This window comes from Bacillus rossius, chromosome 8 (assembly GCF_032445375.1).
Source record: "Bacillus rossius redtenbacheri isolate Brsri chromosome 8, Brsri_v3, whole genome shotgun sequence".
NCBI lineage: Eukaryota > Metazoa > Arthropoda > Insecta > Phasmatodea > Bacillidae > Bacillus > Bacillus rossius.
Window position 1 is genome coordinate 31,372,011 of NC_086336.1, and position 22,864 is coordinate 31,394,874.

Below are 22,864 nucleotides of genomic sequence, written 5' to 3' on the forward strand. Positions count from 1 at the left end.
CAGAAATTTTGTTTCTTGAAAGGTGATGAATATTTCATTTATCAGTATATTTATGATGCTCTGCATTATTTTAAATATTTCTGCGTTAAATCTCGTGCCCGTGGTTTGTGTTATAAGTTTAATTTGCAAAATGAACAACAGGAGAACACGCTACAGAGGCTGACATTTCCCCCCACCCCCTCGCTAGAGTATAGTCTTGAGGCTGATGCTGCTTGCAAGCGGCGAACAACTGCTTCACGCGTGGCGTGCAGCCAAATGCAGGACTCCACAGCCTGGTGAACACCAAGCCTGTAATGAAGTCACGTGGCGAGTAATTTGGTAAACTCGCCGTGCGTGAACAGAACCGTATGGTCGAGTGGTTCAGCGAAACGTCGAGTGAGCCAGATCCAGTTGAATGAATTGTTGGACGTTAGAGTAGCTTCATCCAGCCCCTACCTCGCTCGCCCGTCATCGGAACGTATGGGGTCGCCGACGTTTTGATTTGAGTTCATAAGAGGATTGCGTCATTCTTCGAGTCATCCCTCTTCGGAGTCATGGCTCGTTGGAGGGAGGAAACCACGCTCATGCTCTCTATAAAACAAATTTAAACAGAAATTAAAAAAAAGAAAGTGGTGTGGCTGTGTCATGGACACGGCCGTGTGTTGTACGTGAATACGTGTACGTAACAGTTAATATTTTCTAAACAAAATATAAAATACGCTATTTTATAAATATTATAATCATGTTTCAACACTAACTTAAGAAGTCGCGTATATGCCGACATTATATATTTTTGATTATTTTTATTTATTTTAACACCATATATATTTACTGTAACTATTTTACACTAATGTTTTACATATGAAATCGACAGATTTTGACGAGAGCTGACGATTGAAACTCAAACGAACGTCGTAGCTTCTCCGAGTCAAAAGTTATACTAAACGGAAATCTCTAAACGCAGCAAAATAACCTCAAAATGGCGGCGCTTCCCCCTTACCGCGCGCGATGCGTCACAGTCCTCACGTAGCGTAACGAATTATTTGATCCTTTAGCTATCCAGTGGTGCAATTAAATTTTGGATGGAGATGATACATATGTAGCTGCAACACCAAACTGTACCCCCCGATTTGGTTATCATTCGTTTTTTGAATTGCCTCCCACAAGGGAAGCAATTTTAAAGACGTATCCAAAAAAATCGGTTGTCTGTAAAGTCGGTTTACGGACGATAGTTTAATGTGACAACGTGATAACAAAACATTGATGAAATGATTGCATACTTTATGAATAAAATTAAATCATTTTTATTTTAATAATAAAAGAATAAATAGCTACTTGAAATTATACTAGTAATCAGATTTTTAGAATGCAAGAATAATTAACCTTTATTGCCGAAATTGTTCTTGTAATAAGCAATGAAAATCACATTAACTTTTCACTTCACTTTATAAACAGTCGAGTGTAAGAGAGATAGATGCGGCGCAAGCGTACAATGAGCGTAACGGGACACAGCGTAACGGAACAATGTGCCAAACGGGACACTTTTTCGTGCGTGCAGCCGGCGTTCTTCGATTTATTAGACGTTGTCAAGTCAAAAAAAAAAATGAAGTCTGTATTCTGTATCTGGTGACACTCGAACATCCTTGCCTTGGGTGAACTGGCCCACGTGGCAGTGGCTGTTACGTCAGCCAGGAAGCTAGCGGAGGTGGAAAGAGAATACCAGCGCGCTTTGTAACCGCTCGCCAGCTGCCGTCGCTCTGGACCAACCCGGCCTGTGACCTCCCACCTATTGTGCTCGCGTTGTGTGGACGTGGGTAGCGGCTGTTTCCTTCGCAACGACACCTTGTTCTCGGGCCTGATGTTGTGGTCGGTCGCACCGAGTGGCAATTCTCTCTCTCTCACAAACTGCACGCGCTTGCTGAACAAATGTAGCTTTGCAGTGAAACGTCCTTTTTTTCAACAAGTTGGCCTCTGTGTTTGGACTGGGTTTCCATTGTAACCACAAACTTGGTTCATGCTATTTTATACGTCTCTCTCATGTGCAGACTTTTGCATTTGTTGACACTGTTAAATCGTGTTTGGATGCGAATAGGATACCGGATCCTTATTAGTGCTAGTAAATTTTGGTAGTAATTTGTGTACAGGGAAAGATATTAGAAGAATGCTAATTCAAAGTTTGACCGTAATTTAAGAAAAAAAAATTAGTTTTGTTTTAAGCTAATTTCGTATTTGCATTTTAAAACTTTCGCGGCAGTGATGCTTTTTTGCTGATGGGGATGAGTTTTTGAAATAATCGGGCAACGGCAAATGGAGACTTTGAGACTATGGCCGTACTATGCAGACAGTTACGCTAACACACAATATTTTTATAAAATAATGTGAAAACGTAAGTTTGGTACGATATCAGCATCAATTGTTTTGCTCAGAACCAACTCAGGAGGAATTTCTTTCGCAAAATGTAAGTTGACATGAAACATAAGCATATCAGTGGGTCATCTAAGGACAAATATGTATGGTAATCCCGAAGGCTGACTCTTAAGGCCCGTTCTACAATATCACGGAAACGGAGACGGATAACGTAAACGGAGTATCTACAATGGCACGCAAGCGGACACGGATACGTTTCGATGCCAAACTTTTCCGTTTACGTTACTCCGTGCGATCAATAAAATCCACGTATTTGGCCATGTTTGTTAACGTTTAAAACAAAACGAGCTCCGCTTGCGCTTGCAAAATCGTAACTGTGAGTTGGGAATGATAAACGTTATCCTGCGGACCCCCATGGGAATCATACAGCTGTTATACACACTGGTTTAAAATTATCCAGAGATCTTCGTAAATTTACGGAAATATTCCTAAATTTACGGACACTTGAGTTCACTTACTTTGAACACGATTTCAAAAGAATATTGTTAGTATAATATTACGAAACATAAGCAGGGCCGCGGCGCGCAGGTTCATGGCTAGCTGACATCACGTGGCCGCCACAACATGCGACGTGCCGCGCGCGTCTGGTGGATTGCAAAGGTCGCCACTTCCCCCCCTTCTTTCCTACGCTCCCCGCGCGGCGTTGATTGCTTGACATCTAACACATGTCAGCTGCGGAGTTACGCGAGCCGCCGACGCGTGTTTCGAGAGAATTCTGCCGTCAGGTCGGCGCGGAATGACGCGACTAGCCCCAGCCGCACTCGTGAATTCTAGAAGTGGCGCCTGTGATACATAAATCAGGACACCGGCCTCCGAGGGAGTCAGTGAGCAGTTCTGTAAAGTCGGTTTACGGACGATAGTTTAACGTGACAACATGATAACAAAACATTGATGAAATTATTTCATACTTTTATGAATAAAATTGAATCATTTTTGTTGAATTATCAATATTTTGTATGGATACAAAGGAGTGAAATTAAATCTACAATTTAATTGATAAATTTACTTTTATTTGCACTAATTAATTCAAATATGTTTATTACTTTAACGAAGAGATTATTTTAACTATAACTTTTTATAGATGTTTGCTATTTTTAACTTCTTCCAATCTGTGTTATTCTGTTAAGGATAGGACGACGATAGGAAAAGTAGGAAACGAATGGGAGTGTTTGAAGTTTAATGTGCCTCGAAAAAGTCCAAACGATGGTTGTTCCAATCGAGTGGAAGAGAGATAGATGCGGCGCAAGCGTACAATGAGCGTAACGGGACAATGTGCGTAACGGGACACTTTTTCGTGCGTGCAGCCGGCTTTCATCGATTTATTAGACGTTGTCACGTCAAAAAAAAAGTCTTACTGGGTTTTTCGTTCGGCTTGGACACGGCTCGCGAGTTAGGTCACGGTTGTGTCCAAACAAGGTCACCCTTGTGTTGGAGCAGGAGTGTGTTGGAGCAGGAGCGCTGAGACGGAGGTGCTGGTTGGTCGCAGGATGCCGAGTCCAGCCTGTCGTCGGGCACGAGCAGCGACGCCGACGAGAGCGCCGACGGCGACGCGCCGTGCGACATCGGCCTGGTGGAGCGGCTCATCAGGACGCACCCGGTGTGGTTCCTGCCGGGCATCCAGCGGGCCGGCGCCTTCCACCTGCTGCAGGGCAAGGAGGAGGGGGTCAGTGTCCTTCACAGGCCGCCCACCAGTGGCGGATCCAGGGTTTTGGTTTGGGAGGGGCTTGACCCAGCCGAGGCTAGGCTTTATCGAGGCAAACACTAAAACAATAGTGGACCCAGGTGCTTTTGGAGGGGGCTTGAGCCCCTTTGCCCCCCCCCCCCTTCTTGATCCGCTACTGCCGCCTACCCGGGCACACACACGGTGCGCACAGCTTCAGGAGAAACTACTCAAGCTATCCGAGTGGGGTCTGCTCACGAAAAGCATTTGAGAGTTCGCTGAGGGCCTAAAAGTACTTTTGACTTTGGATCAAGTTCCTAAACTGTATTTTTAGAAGAGTTAAAAATGGCTTAAACGCGTGTTTTCAGAGTAATTTTTAGGCGTAAAACAACCGGTACAGATTCTTGAAAGCACTTACGGGACTTGCATTACACCTTCATCTTCATGTCTCCGCGATGTAATGTTTCGGTAACAGCTCAAGTTTCAGAGTTATCATGTGACGACGAGAAGACTGCGCGCATGTTTAGAGGCGATACCGTGATAGAAGAACCAGCGAGCTTCGCGCTTATCACTCAGCATCACTAACACATATAAACACCTGACTAGGTGGGCCCCCTTGAAAAGCCTACCACATTCGCGCAGTCGCGTCGCAGCTGATGGTGCAGATGCGTACACTGCATTTGATTGGTTGACGTGACCTGTGATGTCAGATGCTGATGGTACAGTCGCTTGGAGCGTATATGTCCGACCAGAGCTGGTGAACTTGAACTTCTGAGGTCAAGACAGATCTGCTGCTAACGTCACGAACAATATTCACCAATGAGAAGCATGATGAGTACAAACAAACTGTAAATTCGCATTAAATTATTTACTTCTGAAAATACGTTTTAATTGTGTGTTGATGTAATTTAGTCTTCCACGCCATTTTCTTTCTTTATTATTTTTTTTTTCTTCGTTAACGTTGAAACGCAAAACTAAGTACCCAAACTAAGTAAATAAAATGGTAATATTGTGTAGACATGAAAATAACAGATTTGGTCTAAGTATATTAAATACTTTGTTAAATTGTATCAAATTTCCATTACTATTGTTGTATAAAGTGCTCGTGTAAATCCAAGATAAATATATATAGATCTAACGTGCAGCCCACTTTGTATGACCACGTAAACCAGATACATAATACAAGTGATGTGGCACGCTGCTACAGAAGCTCCATCAGACAGCGTGGTCGGACGTCATGGCCAGACAGACGCATAGTTAGGAGTGTATTTGTGTTAGTGCTGAGGCAAGATGGTAAGTGCGAAGCTCGCTGGTGCTTCTAACGTGGTATCGCCTCTAAGCGATAGGCCCGTTGACCTAGTGCGCAGTCTTCTCGTAGTGCGAAGGGCAAGTATGAAATTTGAGCGTTAACCTTAATACTATATGGCAGACAAACTAAGATAAATGTGTAATACTAGTGTCTTGAGTGTTTTCAAGAATCTTTACTGGGTAGGTATTTCAAGCCTTACAGTTGTTCTGAAAATACGGTTTCAGCAATTATCGCTCTTCTAAAAATACATTTTAAAAATAAAAGACGGAAACAGAACTACTCATCCGCTCTCAGCGTATTCTCAAATGTTTTTCGCAAACGGACGCCCCTCTGACATCTTGGGCAGTTTTCAAACCGCGCGGTTTCTTCTGAAGCTCTGCACACTGTGTGTGTGTGCTCGGGTACCACACGGTACTTGAATAATTTCAAGACTGCATTCAGCGAGAAACTAGCAGCTAAAGGACGGTCAAATTCCTTCGACGCAAAAAGGCTGGGTTCAAACTAAGCAAGAAACGCAGGACTGAAAAAAATTCAAATACGTAGTTTTCAAATATAACTACACGTGACGCAAGAACCAAACACAATAGTCGGCATCTTTCAACTTCTTGCGTTTTGGCTCACGTTTCCGATGTCCGCATCTAAAGAGAAGTTTTGCGAAAACCCTTTTTAAATACGCAGACTTTATGTGCTTAGAAGGCCACAGTGTGGTTTTATTTTTACTTTATGCATCAGATTGTTCACTTGTTTAAATTTCACACATTGAAAGGAAATACCACTTTTAAATCACATTATTGACAATTTATTTTATTTTAATGGTACATAATGTGACAGCGAGACTAACTTCGACGGATACTGTTTCCTGTAACGATTTGCACACGCAGTTCACGTGTTTGCTGGCGGTACAATGGATATGATCAATTTTAAATATGCTCAGCAGTTTAACCAGCACGTCACCGCTGTATGTAGTGTGATTTGGAATTTCAATACTTAGAAGGAAACTGTCAGGATTAAAATGTGTAGTAAAATTAACTAACAATAAAGTTTTAAATTGCCATTGGTGAAAGTGTGACAGATTCTGTCTAGTTTTAAACTGACATAATAAACGCATCTGCTATCTACTGAAAAATACAAGTCTGATATTTCTGAGTGATTTTGTAACCGCCCTGTTGCTTTACTCCAGCAACACCGCGGTCAACAATCTGTCCTCACACTCTTGTTCCAAGGAGGGTCAAACTTCGCGCGGGTGGCACGATCCCACCGCACGTGACTGCACAAAATATAGTTCCCCTTTTCATTCCGCAAGTGTGAGATGCTTTAAAACCAAACAATGTAAGAGCAGGATTCAAATTCTTTAATTTTCTCATGGCTGTTACTGAGTAGCAGTAATAATAAATATCTATGTTTGGTTCTAAACAATTCAAGTATTCGTTCGAAATAGTATTTGACCACAAAACATACGCACTTAGACAACTCATAATAATTATGAAATTATAGTTATTTAATGGTCAAAACATAAACTTTTAGGGTAATCGTGCAAAACTAGACATGAGTATAACGTTAATTTTTACTTTAATTTGTGAGCCAACCCTTCATTAATATTACGAGCCAATATTGATGACCTGATATGTCTTTAGATATGATAGATGTCAGATAAGACAAAACACACACACAAATCCCAAGCGACTAGCTGCTATGCGACGGTAGAGAAGATTCACTGTTTCCTTCGGACCTCCGGGTTGTCTCTCCAATGGCAGGAACTCATACGGATAGCTGCAAAGAACTACTACTATGGATTCTTGAACTGGATCGACGTCAGAAATAAGCTATTTCTGTGGTTCCTGAAAAGTATATGACTTGGAATAGTTTCACCATAAATGATCTAGTAGGAACACAGTCATCTCGTCGCACTCATAAACGATTGCGATCGACGCAGTAGACTTACTGAGGCGTCGATAAACCATTATTGTGATACTAGAAAAATCAGAATTTCCTATAACTAGCACTTTGCCGATAACTGTTAGCTAAATCGCGGTAGTCGCGTGTTTTCAAATCTCCCGCGCTGGCCACAAATATTTTGCTAGCCACACACAGGCGGAGAGTTCTCGCGATGCGTCTTTCACCTCTCTTTCTATTCTAATTTCGAAGTCCTCCTAACTTTATTTGTTGTAGCAACCAAGGCACAAAGAAACTATGAAAAAATAATTCCAACTGGAGTAATGAAACTCGGGAAAAGAGAAAATAACGATGAAATTTGTGTCTGGTGCATAGATAAGTTTAGAAACGGAATAACAGCTTCAAAGAATATATAATTTAAAAATCAGAAATTACCTTCTATCAACTTCTCAACCAAGGTGAAATGGAATGGCTTGAATTACGTTGGCTCTGTCTAGTTATGCTTAAATATGTACATTTAAATCGATTGAAACAAAAATATAAATTAATTAGATTAATAATTCTGACAAATAAAACTGTTAACAGCTGGACTGTTTACAATAACTATGGTCTATCAAAGAAGACCGAGTGTTGGTGACATCTTGTGACTCGCATGGTTTATGAACGATTGTGATTTTGTTGCATTTCTTGAGTATTTTTTCAAACCCACCCTGACAACCTGGTGTATCACTTCTTCACCAGTCGATTGTTTGTATTCGCACATTTTCCGACACACTGTTTTCAGGCAAATTTCAATATTTATATTTTTAAGTTGACAGTATTGGATGAACACGAAATAGTGTTGACCGCAAAATGCTACCGTCACATTTTTTACTAAAATGTAATGCAAAAAACTTTTCAAATGCCACAATTATACTTGAAAACACGTGAGCAACTCTTTCTTTCACGCGAGGCTGCATCTGTGAATCTATTTGGGATGAACACAAAATGGTCATTTTTTAAATAAATATTTGATGTGTGTCGGACATTTATTACTGTGTTATTTTGTACTATTACCAAAGCCAAAATGAACAATATTAGTATTTTGTATGTGTATATGTTAATTAATTTGTACAGTCAGTCTAAAGTATGTAAATAAAAAATATAATATTAGCTGTAGTAGATATGAGCACAGATTTTTCCCCCTAAGTACATGGTACATCACCAATTTTTTTTTTCAATGCTTGTCTCACAATGGTGTTTATATTTTATGTTGATTTTAACACCTGGACACAGGATAAAATTAGTGCCACAGCAAATGGAGTGGCCATTTTTTGTGCTGACATCAAAATGTTTTATTTGATGGTGCTGGCGTGCAGAACTTCGTGGTTCGCCAGTCGAGTCAGCCGGACACGATGGCGATATCGGTGCGGCTGCCGGCGGGCAAGGGCCCCTACATCGAGCACTACCTCATCCAGGCGGTCGATGGCCAGCTGAGCCTCGAGAGCTCCGACAATCGCTTCGACAACATTCCGCAACTGATCGCCCACTACTCTCAGTGCTGGTAACCATTTTAATTCCTTAATAAAGAACTTTCCAAAAAAAAAAGATTACAGCAGAGTTCCGCTAATCCGGACCACTGTTTGTCCAGACATCCAGTTAATCCTGGATGGGATTTAAAAAAAAAATTTGCATGATTTACTAGACAATAAATTTTTATATTTTAATTACAAATATGTTTTATTTTGTTAGTCCTATATCCATTCACAGGTTAAAAACTTAGGTCTAGGTATACATAGAATTCTAAAATTATCTGTAGGATAAGTTGTATGTATATAAAAAAAACTTAAATTTTATAGTTTTGCCCATCTGAACCTTGTATTACATGCATTTTAAGGTGAATTCTGTTTAATCCGGACTTCCGGATTAGTGGGACACTTCTGTGTGCCGTGAATATACTGTTTGGGCTGGATTGAATATTGTGATACTTTATTTCCTCTCTTTGATAGTGAAAAAGAAACAATTTAAAAGAAAATAATTTTAAGCTTTTGTGTGAGAAATATTGAAAAATATACTGGTAAGAAATATAAAAAACCTAGAATATCATTTTCTTTGTTGGTTACTCAGGCGTGAGTGATTGAGGCGAGATGTGGATGATCATTTTAATAATTTTCTTGAGCTATGCACAGTTAGAACCTACCTCAAACACCAGTATTAAAATTTTTAGTGCATTGAAACTTAAGAACACATTTTACATAAATTAATAAATAAGTTAATGTCTTTTCACTGCTTTGAAATCTACAGATGCCAAATTTGATTTACTCTCATATGATGTACATATATTGGTCCTATTTACACCTTAGCCTTAGTTGTATTTCACTAACTATGAAGAGAATTCTATTAAATTAATTTAAAAAAAACTCTCACTTAATATAACACAAGCAGAATTTATTACCGATACTGAGGGAATAAAATTATATCTCAAAGCAAGTGTTCGATTGTATTTAGCAAATTTTTATGATGATGAAGTGTTATTGATGGCTTCTAAGCACAGTGGTCAAGATACTCGATACATGTATTGTTATCTTGAGGCTCAGACTGTCCATGATTGGATTGCTAAGTGTGTATCAGCTATGAATGAATTTTTATTTCTCATTTCATACTATAAAATATAGAATAATGAAAATGAAAGACCTTGGTATTAAGACATTTTTAATTTACACATATCACTTAAATTAATTAAAAGAAGAAAAAAATACATCTTCACGTATCAATTACTTAAATAATTTCTATGTAGGTACTTGATGTTTCCTGTTTACTATGCAAGGTGCATGGTATTTTTGCTTGGGACCAAGCGCTCTCTCTAGGGCTTATCCTTATGTTCCAGCGATGAACTCCCTGTGCAGCTAACCCTGCCACGAGCAATGAGGGAAGCGAAGAATCGGCAGCAGCTCTCTTCGTTGGCTTTGCTCGGGCAAGGTAAAAGCTTATGATTGATTCTTTTCAATAAGTCACAATACTGTACATCAGAAACTAACGAGTCTAATTCACCACTGAGAAACTTAACAGGAGAGTAAAAAAAAAAAAATCTGCTCTTTCAATGCTACTATGTTTTCCATCAACCTCCACATGCGTGTGGAAGTCCAGGGGAGGAACTTATGATTAATTTATTCAAAATCAGGGACGATCTTCAACAACCACAGGTACATAACTAGGGATGGGCCAATCAAATCCTCAGTTACCATCAAATCCTTAGTTTTCAAAGGATTTGATATTTGAGGGGGGAAAAAAATATTAGAGGAATTAAAGTAAATTAAAAAAAAATTCAACACTGATAATTTCTGAAGTTAATTCAGTCAATTTTTTCCTTCATACCTATCCTGTTACGATTCCCCAAGTTTTGTACTTTTTTAACATGTAAGTATATAAAAAAAATTTCAATATGAATGGATTCTGGAAACTTAATTCTTGAATAAAACTTTTAAAGGGTTAAATGTTTCAACACCATATTATGTATGGGAAAAGAAAAATATTAGTTTATTTTGGACCCTTGAGTCATAGATTCGGATTTGAGGGGTATATAATAAAAGCCCTCTTTGGGATTCGAATTGGAGATTCGGATTTCAGAAAATTGGGGTTTGACCCATCATTAATAGTTACTAACTGTAACCTTTGTCCGGCTTGAATTAAGCTTTGGACTTAGTCTCTTATTGCACTCATTAATTCCTTAAAATATTTTTTTTAGTGATTCAGTAGAAACTAAGTTCCTAGACATAAACTAAACCAAAATAGCCAAATTTGGACTTAAATTTGTTTGGATCTGAGATGCAGAATTGTGCATTAAACTTTGTAGCTTCACATTTAATTGGTTATTATTATGCAAGGCTGAAGCATGAGAGTTAATTGTGCAGAATTTTTTTTTTACTAGATAGATTAGACTTCTATTCATTCAGCCAGCTTTGTACAACTCTGGCTTTAATTTTATCATTTCTCTCTGCTAATGTTTCTTCTCCATGAACAGAGGTGTGTGGGTGTGGAGATACATTAGCAAATAGAAGGCAAATGGTAATTGTTTAAATCCAGACTGACAAGTGCTGAGTTAATAGGTTTACATGGTGCTTGCTTTACTCCAAGTATCATTTTATAGCTCTAATGTAAATAAGTACTTTATTCTTTGATGCTGCGCACAAAATCTTTTCATTCACCCTTTCCGTTGTGAAGAGTTCTGGAGGTACCCCATGGCGAATCCACGCCCCCCGGATCGCGTCCGCAACGGTCCGGAGGTGCCGACGCTCCAGAACAGGTCCGTGGTGGAAGGCCAGCAGTCTCCCCCGAGCAGCGGAAGCAGCCTCAGCAGTCTGGGCAGCGGTGAGTTCGCTCGTGCTCAGCTCTGTGCTGTCACTGGCTGCATGAGACAACACTCCACAGCCACTGTCTGCTTAGTGCAGGTGGCAGCTTGTGAATAGGTACTTTTTTTTTGTGCAAGGTCTTTCTGTCGCTCATATAATGTTTTGCAAGACACATCAGGGTGTCTACAGCTAACAAAAGTCCTGAGAGTCACCAAAAAAAAAAGTGAGTCTTTCAGTACTTTCCAGTGATGTGTAAACATCTAACCTCGGTAATGAGCGAAGGCATGTGTTCTCGTGTTGGAAATAAACTTGTAATAGCAAACTTGGACACAAAAAGTAATGTAGAAGTTTTTAAAATAATGCAGATAGTGATTTCCTTGTTAGTTAGGAGAATTTTACTTAACAATCTTGAATTAAGTAAAAAAATTTGTTTTCAAATTGCAGAAAACATATATTCTTCAATTTTTTTGGCTTCATGAATCACAGCATTTATGGCCTACTGTATTGGTATTTTAACTGTAGTTGGCATTGTAAAATAATGTGTTATTCCTTTCTTTAATACATCTTGGACATAAGCAATTGCAGTTTTGCTGTGTTTGTCATGGAAAAAAATTAAAGAGAGCAAATTAAGAAATTAAAATGAAACCAATAACCCACAGAGAACAAGCCTAAATCGGCTATGACAACAGATAAACCTTAAATGATGTACCTGAACAGGTTTTATGGACAACTAAACAGAGAGAGCACAGACGAACACATTCAAACTTAAATGTCAGACAGCACAAGAATTCCGTGGAAAGAATTTAGTCATGAAAAAATAATAGCAGTAAAGACAAAATAATAGCAGTAAAGACAAAATAATAGCAGTACAGACAAAATAATAGCAGTAAAGACAAAATAATAGCAGTAAAGACAAAATAATAGCAGTACAGACAAAATAATAGCAGTACAGACAAAATAATAGCAGTACAGACAAAATAATAGCAGTACAGACAAAATAATAGCAGTAAAGACAAAATAATAGCAGTAAAGACAAAATAATAGCAGTACAGACAAAATAATAGCAGTACAGACAAAATAATAGCAGTACAGACAAAATAATAGCAGTACAGACAAAATAATAGCAGTACAGACGAACACAGTGGGCCATTGACGACGAGACAGTTTCAACAATGACGGTACAGGCAGATGACAAAACCTGAACAACGTAACAAATATATAAACACAACTATAAAGATAAGTAGATATTATGGAAAACACAACAACAACACCCACGAACATAGTAGGTTTTCTGTACAAAACATATGTGACGTTTCGGGAACTGGCATCTGTTCCCGTCATCAGGTACAGACAGACTGATATTGGGCACTGGAAAATTTGCATTCTTGAAGTTTTTCCTCCATAGCAAACAGTGCAAAACTACCATGGTGATTGTCCAAGAAATTGTATTAAATCAAAGTTCCCCATTCCATGAATCATGTAAAGAAAATATTTTCTTCCTGTGGTTACATGCAGCAGCCGTTAATTAGTGACATAACATTAAAGCTTTTGAAAGGTTGCTTTCGTCATGCCAATTATCAGAACATATATTTCATAATTCAAAATAAGAACTGAAGAGAAAAATTTGTTTATATCCAAGATGGCAGGTTGTGACTTCCGTTGATGAAGGTGACTGTGTGCAGGCAACAACAACCAGCACAGCAGCAGTGGCACCAACACGGGGAAGAGGACTCCGACCTCCGAGCCGGGCGCGGACGCGATTGTGCTGAACCTCTCCCCGCTCTACCCGCCGGAGCCCTCGCAGCCTCCTAGTCTCATGAGCACCTTCAAGGGCAGCGATACCCTGGGTGAGCGATACAAGATGTCCATAAAAGAATGTCCCAGTTTCAATGCTATATTATACTATATTATAACAGTTTGATTTATACTGTTTACAACAAATCATACATCAAATTGAAGGTAAACTAACCTCGTTATTCTTACAAATGTTCAATATGTGCACCTTTAGTTATACTGTACACATCCAACCTTTACTGTTCTTGGTTTATGTACTGAGCCCAGTTTACCTGTTGGATTTGGGTTCGTAGGCTGGCCTGTTGCATGCGGAGCCTATTTATTTATTCAGTTGTATTGTATGGTGCGAGTCATCTTATTTATCAAGTGGCTAACTACAAAAATTGTTTCTTTGCTCGTGTAGGTACTGTGCTGTGACATTCAAGTAGGTAATCTAGTTTTGCAATTAAAATATACTTTTTTTTAAATTATACTCTGAAATTATTATAAGCGTAGCAAATGGCTCAAAGTAAAACAAAGTAAAGCTTAGTTGTATTTGATCAATTCATTAAAAAAAAAAAAAAAAAAATCAAAGATTCCCTTTATTAGAATATATTTTAGCGAAGATAATTATAATGAGTGTGTCCTAGTAATGTTCATTTCTGCAGTATTTTCTATTTAATTTGTGTAAAAGTAAAGATGGCTAGCAATAGTGGTCCAAGTGGCACTAAATAACAGATTATAAGATTATTTGCAAACCCTACATCATAAAATTGGTGTGATAGTAATTTCTCCCAAGAGTGGTATAAATAAATGGTTCGTAATTATTTACTCTTTACTGACAACTAAAATGTATCTTGTTTGAAGTAAAGTAGTAGAGTAGAGCCCGCTAATTCAGAATAAATGGGACTGAATCCTGTTCGGATTACAGAAAGTCCGGATTAAATTGAATTTTATTTAAAATGCATGTAATACAAGTTTTTGATGGTTAAAACTATAAACATCAATTTTTTTTTTAATCTCCCCATCCTTTTTATTATAGCTAACTGAGAAGTTGAAATTAGTAAATTATTATTTTTTTTTAAATCCAGTGCATATAAACCGTATGTTTGGATGATCACAGGGATTATAGTGTAATCTTTTTGTTTTTTGTTCTCTGCATCCATGCATGAGTGTATCACAGTTTCTAATCACTAGAGTAAGTTTTTATGGTTTTATTTTTAAGGCAATTTTATTTTTAAAACAAGGGAGTTCCAAGTTATGTTTTTTATTTTCATAAATTTTTTAATTTGAAAGAATGTGTATTATATTAAAATTACAATAAATAACTTGTAATAATCATGATGTCGCCATAAATTTTTAAAATAAAAATAAATTGTTTTGTGTTTGTTTGTTTAAAAAATGTATAGATATCAGGAACTTAAATTGAGTTACTTATATGAGATGCGAGCTCCTAAAACAAAGTAAATTTATTTTTCAATGCATTTTAATGATACTTTGTGGTTCAAACTTCATGCTGAATAAATTGCATTAGAGAATACTTTCTGAGATTAAAATTTGTTAGAATGCTTGTTAATCTCTGATTGTAGTTGCATTTTGGAGACGTATGGTGTATCAACTGCCAATTTGGTGTTTTATGGAATATGGTGCATTGACATGCTTTTCGGTGTTATTTCATTTTTATTTTCTGAGTTGGCCGTGCACCGGTGGGTGATGGAGTATGTGGGTGTGATGCTGCAGGGGGTAGCCCGTCGCCTGCGACCGTCAGCTCCGCGACCATGGTCGTGACGAGCAGCTCCGTCGTGACCAGCGTGTGCACGACGGCCGTCTCCGCCCGAGCCCCCAGGCCCACGCCCCCCAACACGCTGAACCTCATCTGCTCCGCATCGTCCCTCGCCAGCTCTGTCACTTCAGGTGCGTTTCCGTGTTTCTGTCGCCGCGCTCCCGGAAAAACCATTGCAGCTTTAGTTCATTCTTTATACATATTACAAATTCTTTTAATTGTCTCAAGGTATAACACTGGCCTACTGTATTTTTGTACCTTAGAAGTATAGGATATGAAGTACATTTTTATAGGCACAACTAAAACATCATGCTATTATCTTTTAAAAGTTTATTCTTATAATAAATATTATTAAAAATAATACCTACGTCAAAAAGATTCATTAATCAGTTCCAGACCTGCCAACATTCAAATTTAAAAAATCATGAGGTCCTTGATAAAAATTTTTAGGCCCACAAATACATGTTACATATAAAAAACAACAAATGAGAATCTTTAAATTTAAGTGACATACCTGTACATATGTTACAAGGTCTCTGCTTCAAAATTTATTCCAACAAATTATATATAGGTTGCAGATTTTGCAGCCTTCGAAAATTTTTCATCGAAGGAGTTGTTTGTAACACACGCCCTCTTGTGCAGATTTTACTTTTAGCAATGTTTCAAGCGATTTTTCCGACAATGACGATCTGAATTGGGTTTTTGTCTTCTTTACCTGGCTGAAGATCCTCTCACACTCGGCGTTACTATGAGGAATGGATAAAATACCTAGCATAAGTCGAGCTCACTTGTCATACTTCAAACTCCCCCCTGTAGTCTTCATCTGTCCAATCAATGACCACTTAGAGTCAATTCTTTCCTGCTTCAATATTTCCTCAGGAATATCTTCTATTTGAAATGAAGAAAATTGTGACTCCAAAACATCAATTGCAGCATCCATATCTTGTCCTTCCATAATAATATTTAGAAATTTATCAACAAAATATCTTGCACTAGAAAATGATGCATGGCTTATGGTTTCAATGCATGCTACTTCTGCATGAGCTAGAAATGTACTTTTTAAAGGAAATTTGTGTACTATGTAGTCACATGCAGCCACATAATACTGCCTAATTGAACTGTAAAACAATTTGCCCTGTTCAACACTCAAGCCACCCACAATTTTGAATGCCGCACTACCAATAACCAAATCTTTATCCTTTTTTTGATTATCATGAGTGTGATAATCAATCTCCAAAAGAGAAGTAGATGATTTTACTACATCAGCACACACAAATTTTGACATCAAGTTTCGCATCAGGTCGTAAAGTGTGGATTTCAGTTTCTGAATCTGAGGTTCTTGCGACTGTAGTAGTACATTGGTCTTGTCGAACATAGGGATTACATTTAAGAGAAACATGCAAAATGCCTTGTTTAAATCTCTAGATAAAAACATGAATAAATAGCCTCTCTTCTCTAGTAAGTCGGGATGACATAGGTCTACCTTTTTCTGCTGGTACCTGAGGAACTGATGTTTTCATTTTAGGTCTGTGTGTTAACTTGATTTTCTTTGAGCCGGTCAAATCCATTTTAGAACTGCGCTTCTTTGAACTGTAAGGTTTAGAAGCTATTTTACTGGGAAAAGTGAACTTGGAAATGTTTTTTTTATCATTTGAAGACACTGCATGGCTACTGTTTGTACTAATACTACTTTCTGTGTTTGTGGCACTGGACAAAAATGTGAGGTTACTTTGACTACCTTGTTGAGATGGAATTGAACATTCACCTATTTTTGAAACTAGTTTGGGGATTTTGTAGCTCTGAAGTGTGCTCCTGCTTTCATCTGCAAATTCAGGCCGACATTCTACCAAAAAAAAAACTAGTTCATGGCTGCCATTGTTCTACCAACCTTGTAAAGCATTTTCCTAACAAAAGCCATCGTGTACACACATGTTTGAGGACTTTCCTAGTGTCTACGTCATGCAGCATCTGAAATTCTTTTAGCTTTTCTTTCCTATTTACACTCTTTTCCAAGTAGTAAATATATCAATCAAAACGTCATCCACTTTAGATGGAAGACAAGCAGCAGCTTTTTCAGCACATAAGTTTATCAAATGGCATGGACAACCAACAGTAATAAAATTTTTGATTTTACTTTTCATAACAGCAGCAACACCAATTTTATGTCCCATCATCACTGGCGCATTGTCAGCGCTTAGCGCCAAACATTTTGAAAACGGAATGTTGATTTCTTTTAAGGTATCAAGAAAAAGATTACCAATATTTACTCCTGTTGAGTTGCCTTTGAGAACTGGTAATGCCAAGAGCCTATTTTGAATTTCGAGGAAAGTGAATTTACTGTGGAAAGTACCCACAATGGGGTAAAGTTTGCAATCACTTTCATTACTACCATCAGTTGCGATGAAAAATGGTGTAATACGTAACACAGATACAAGTTTCTCATGCAAGCTTTGATCCATTTGTCCCAATATTGCTGCAGATTTGGTCCTCGCACAGCCGCTAAATTATGTTCAACTAAAAAAGATGTAAAATAACATTCTGCTCGTGTAACACTATTATCACTGTTCACAACAAAATTTAGTTGTTTATTGGAAGCAATACACTTCACGTGTTCGTTGTGTTTTTTTGTAGCAACATGTTTCACAATGTCTCCTCTTCCACTATGCGAGATAGAAAAATCAGCACGGCACACGCTACAAAACGCGAAATTTCTTCCTTTAAGTGACTCGAGTATTGATGTAAACTCATTACTGTAAGCTTTCGTAAAACTTGTTTTGTAACTTTTACAAGCAGTTCTATCAGACATGTTCACGTTGCTCTAGACGAACAAACACCGCCGCCATTTGCCAAACAACAAAGGGCACAGCACAAGACGAAAATAAACATTCGACTTCGACACCAACTACTCACTTACTATTGACTATCGAACACGGCTAGAGCATGGTATGTGGCTCGGCTACGCCAATCAGCACGGCCTGGCTCAGCCAAAGAGCATGAGCTCGGCACGGCCAAGCCGGAGGCGAAACGTAGCCGTGTAAAATAACAGCAACAGGTTCAAATATAACAATACTGTTACAGTTAACACAAGTAAATCATAGTATTTACATAGCTGAACCTCAAAATAAATGCATCCTTAACATCTTATTCACAGTTGCGTTGCCACTAATATTCCCCATTGCTGATGCAATATAATTATGTAGTTAAAAAAATCTCGGGGCCCCGAAAAATCGTGAGGAAACACTAATTGGCGTGAGGGCGTGAGATGGACCTTAAAATCGTGAGCCACACGCCAAAATCGTGAGAGTTGGCAGGTCTGCAGTTCCTATTTTAAGAAAAAGAAACCCAAAAAAATTAAGTTGAATTAAATCAAAAACTTACTTTTTGTGACATTGTATCCTTTAGCTACTGTTTAAATATTTATTTGTTTAATTGATATACTTAAGCATAATGAAGTTAGTATCATTTTATTAAAAAGATGTTATTTCTAAAATACATACTTTAATTTTGTTTTATACTTAAAGTTATTAATTTGAGATAGGAAAAAATTTGTACTATATGAGAAAGAATGTTTTTGTATAAGTACGTTGTGACTGTGTGGAAAAGAATGTTAACAATTTTTCGATGCTTTTTGTTACCATTAAGATCTTAACGCTGTCATTCAACTTGGTTAATGATTTGCAGCAAGAAGCCAAAAATGTTGTGTACTAACTTTTCTACAGATGTCATTTCAATCCAGAAGTCAAGAAGTAGTCAGGAGTCTGGCCACGAAAGTATACGATTTAAATTATTGTATGACAAAAATTTTAGCACATTCAAGCCTTGAAAATATTGCGCTGATTTAATGTGCCAGGCTGACTTTTTAAACTTTATTTTTAGACCTGAATTTTAAAATTTTATGTTAGATGTATTGTCATCCTTGCAAAGAGTATGCTTTATCGCTAAAAAGCTTCAATTTTCTGCTTCTTTTTAGTCATGTAAAAATTAATCTCGTGCATAGTCTGTAATCAGATGCAATGAAAACAAACATATTTCAGATAATGGAAAGTTGCAGCCTGGATAATACGTACATGTTGAATGACAGATTGTGTTCGTTAGGAGAGTACTCTGAGGTTCGTTGTGGGAGGTGTGAGGATATATTCCAAAAATCCTCTTTGCTTCCCCCCCCCCCCCCCCCAAAAACAAACAAAACAACAACAGCAACAACAACACTTTAATATTTACCAACAAAAGGAAAGCATTAGAAAGCAAACAACAGGCAAACACTCTCCGAAATGAAATTATGCATACTATCCTGTTTTTTGTATCATATATGAGAAATGCTGTAAAAGTGTTTAAAGCATTTAAAAATCTATTAAAAAAGATTAATCACAAATTTTTGGTGATAATTCTTAGTTGATTAATTTCAGATTTGAAGTCGCCGAGCAGCGGCACGCAGTCACAGTTGACTTCTCCTCCGTCGTCGAGCCAGGACGGCTCCCGGGCGGGCCCCCTGGTTGTGTCGTCGGCGGGCAAGACCCCGCCCCCTCCGCCCCCCCGGTGGGCCAAGCCCACCTCCCTGTCGACGGTGGGCGGCCAGAACTTCACCGTCACGACCACGGTGACGTTCAGCGTGAACAACACCACGCCGCCGCCCCACGTCGAGGTCTCCTGCATCCAGGTCAGTTTCATCACCGTCGTACTGGCGGCCCACGACGTCTTTTCACATGGCCCGCCCGATCTCTTATCAAACTGTGGTGTATTAATGTATTATTTTTAATAGAATTTTTTTTTTTACATTGATTATCCTATCAAAAAATGTGACAAAAAAATTTATAAAAAATTTAATATTTATTTATGTGTGTCCGGGCTCTGATAAGTTCCAAAAATTATATCTGGTCTTCGAAAATATTGAATTTTGTTATTACTGCTCTATGTCATCAAAACAGGTGAGCATGTGACGAATATCAAACCAAGTGGCATGATGTGACAGTAAAATATATTTTTTTATTAGTTAATAGTTAAATACCTAATTTACTTTATTTTGTAGCAAAATTTTTTTTTTAAATTAGGAAATTGAAGCACTGCGGGTTAATTTTTAGAGTAAATTTGCATAAAAATAGTCATGATAAGGAAAAATAAATTTTATATTATAGTATTATAAATTTTAAACAATGATAATGTTTATACTGCACACATCTTCTGTCATATATTGAACTAGTATAAGTTGTCCTGTTTTGGTTTCTAGTTTATTTGGTTTAACTTTATTAGGAACATCAGTTTTAAGGCACTGAGTTTTTATACTGAAGTGGTTGTGAGCTGTCTTTAATTATAGAGACCTGGAGTCTTACTGTTAATAACTGGAATGTAAATTTTACATTTACCTATTTGTTTATTCTGTAGTCAAGCTAATCTGAGCATTTTACAATTGGCTTATTCCCATCGAGGACTGTACAATATTTGATATAAATGTAGCCTTCTAACACTTGTTCAAATAAATAATTTTTTAAAGCAAGTACATTAGAACGTTCCTTAAAGTTTTCCAGGGGAAGTGAAAATGAAATTGTTATATGTGCAGGAAAATGTGCTTAGCAGGAACTAAATTTTCAGGATATCTTTTATAATGTTATTAGTTTAGATTTTTATACAATTTTTACAGACAAGAGATGAATATTTCTGAACAGTTTTAGTAATCTACTGTTTTTACTATGATTAATTTTTTTCTGGAATCATTTAGACATATTCACTCACTGTCCAGACAATTTAAAAAAAACTTGCAAGAAATGGTCAACCTATATTAATTTCCCCTTTTGATGCAAATCGGTAGGTGACCACTTTGTTGAAACACGACCACTATGCAAAATAATGTATCATTTTAATATTTCAAAGCTTATGTATTTAAAAATGAGGTATTATTAAAATATGAAAGTTTTGTACACAGGAAATTTTTCTTACGAAGAAAATGCTGGTATTTTAAAATAATGGTGTTGCCAGCAGAAATGTATAATAAGGAGAAATATTATAATTTTGTTTTACTGTAGTCATATATTGAAACTCCCTTTGTGACTGAAATAGTCAGAAACAATTCAGATTTGTTCATATTAGGCGGAATGCACCATACTTCAGCTTGGTGCCTGTGCCACAGTCATGGTAGAGCTTTATTTCATGATGAAGTTTGTAGATAAACTATGTTTTCCAAAAGCTATGATTCTCTGACGAAGTTATAAGTTTCATTTATTAGGCAATCAGTATTAGGTACTTTTTCTCTGCCTATACCAAACTGAAAAGTGTTAGGTAATAGATAATTACGCCATGCAATTTAATTTTTTAGATGTGAATGTGAAATTTCTGTGACCTCATTTCTGTTCATTTGTTTTTGTCCATCAGGTGGCTCCCAAGAGGCCTCTGATAGAGGATGGCCAGCAGACCATGTCCTCGGTCGGTAGCACCTTGGACCAGCGGAGTGCACGACTGCAACAGGTGGTCTCCCCATCAACGCCGTCGGAGAACGCCAAACCGAACCTCGGCAACCGCGGCAAGAAGCACCGCTCCAGCCACGGGCAGCAGTCCTCCGTCAAAGAATCTCACCACTACCAGGAGTCGGACATCCTCGAGTCGCCGACGGTGTACTACCGGAGCTCCGTCGCGGACAAAGTCAGCGACTACGAGGACATCTGGGGTCCGGAGATGCTCTCCACTTTCAAGTCCCCCACCGGCAACCATCTGCCCCGATCCTCGCCTTTCTCTTCCCCGGAGGACGTGAGTTTCGGCAGCGGGGGCAGGAGACCCCCGGACCTGCTGGAGCGAGTGGGCACCCCCATGTCCAGCAGCTGCCTGTCCTTGAACTCCTCCGGCAACCCGCGGGAGCAGCAGAGGAACAGGCTGGGACTGGTCATCAACACGTCCGTGTGCAACTCCAGCACCAACTCCCCCATGTCCCCGCCCTCCGAGGGCAAGACCCAGCAGCCCGAGGAGGCGGCGCCAAAGCAAGGCAGTCCGTTCTACGCAGAGCCCGCGGACGCCCTCAAGCAGTCCCTGTGCATCCCCAGGAGGAGGCCCAGGACCATGCAGCAGGCCTTCCCCCACCAGCCGCGCAACCACAGGCACTCGGACCCGGCTTCCTTCCAGCAATGGCCCGTCACCGCCTCGTACCACGCCGGCTGTGTTCTGGAGAGGATCGACTCCACGGAGGAGCTGCCTCTGTCCTCCTCCGTGGATAACCTCGCCCTCATCAAGAACTCGAGGAATATTGCGAAGGTGCAGCAGGGAGCGAACAGGCCGAGAGGGAAGCCGGTGCAGCCGCCTCGAGTCAAACCCAACCACGTGGGAGGGAAGTCGTTCAGCGATACTTCCTGGGCTGTTGATTCCAGCTGGGAGTTCATAGGTAGTACTATTCTACTTGGCACTTATGAATCCTGTGATCTTTAGCAGTATAGTACTTTAGTTTGTTCTTTTTCTTACAGGGAACTGTACTGTTTGCATGATTTAAGATAAGAAGTCATTGCAGGAAATATTTTTAAATGTCTCTAGCTCTAATTATTCCTTTTAAAGTGCAAGGTGAATCCATTCATTTTAAATAAATGTATTTTGATAATGTGGGTTATGATAATGATAAAAAATTTTTTTCGGTAGGTTGGTGAGAATAAGTATATTAAATTTAAATACTTTTCAATGCAACAAATTACACTCTTTTTTGTGCAAGTAATATTTATCATTCATTCTTTGTCACTTAAACG

The 22,864-nt window shown here is 38.5% G+C and overlaps 1 protein-coding gene across 5 annotated transcripts in view; it reads left to right on the plus strand.

Annotated features, from left to right (window-relative positions):
• Window positions 1-22,864, plus strand: part of LOC134534701 (protein sprint) — a 731,313-nt gene that overhangs the window by 663,299 nt on the left and 45,150 nt on the right. For all 5 annotated transcript variants that reach the window (XM_063373173.1, XM_063373175.1, XM_063373177.1 and 2 more), the window contains 8 exons: window positions 3,893-4,069; window positions 8,627-8,811; window positions 10,135-10,226; window positions 11,469-11,615; window positions 13,279-13,443; window positions 15,110-15,283; window positions 19,559-19,809; window positions 21,516-22,512. In XM_063373173.1, coding sequence (XP_063229243.1) covers window positions 3,893-4,069; window positions 8,627-8,811; window positions 10,135-10,226; window positions 11,469-11,615; window positions 13,279-13,443; window positions 15,110-15,283; window positions 19,559-19,809; window positions 21,516-22,512 — 2,188 coding nt within the window. The remainder of the gene's footprint in view (window positions 1-3,892; window positions 4,070-8,626; window positions 8,812-10,134; window positions 10,227-11,468; window positions 11,616-13,278; window positions 13,444-15,109; window positions 15,284-19,558; window positions 19,810-21,515; window positions 22,513-22,864) is intronic.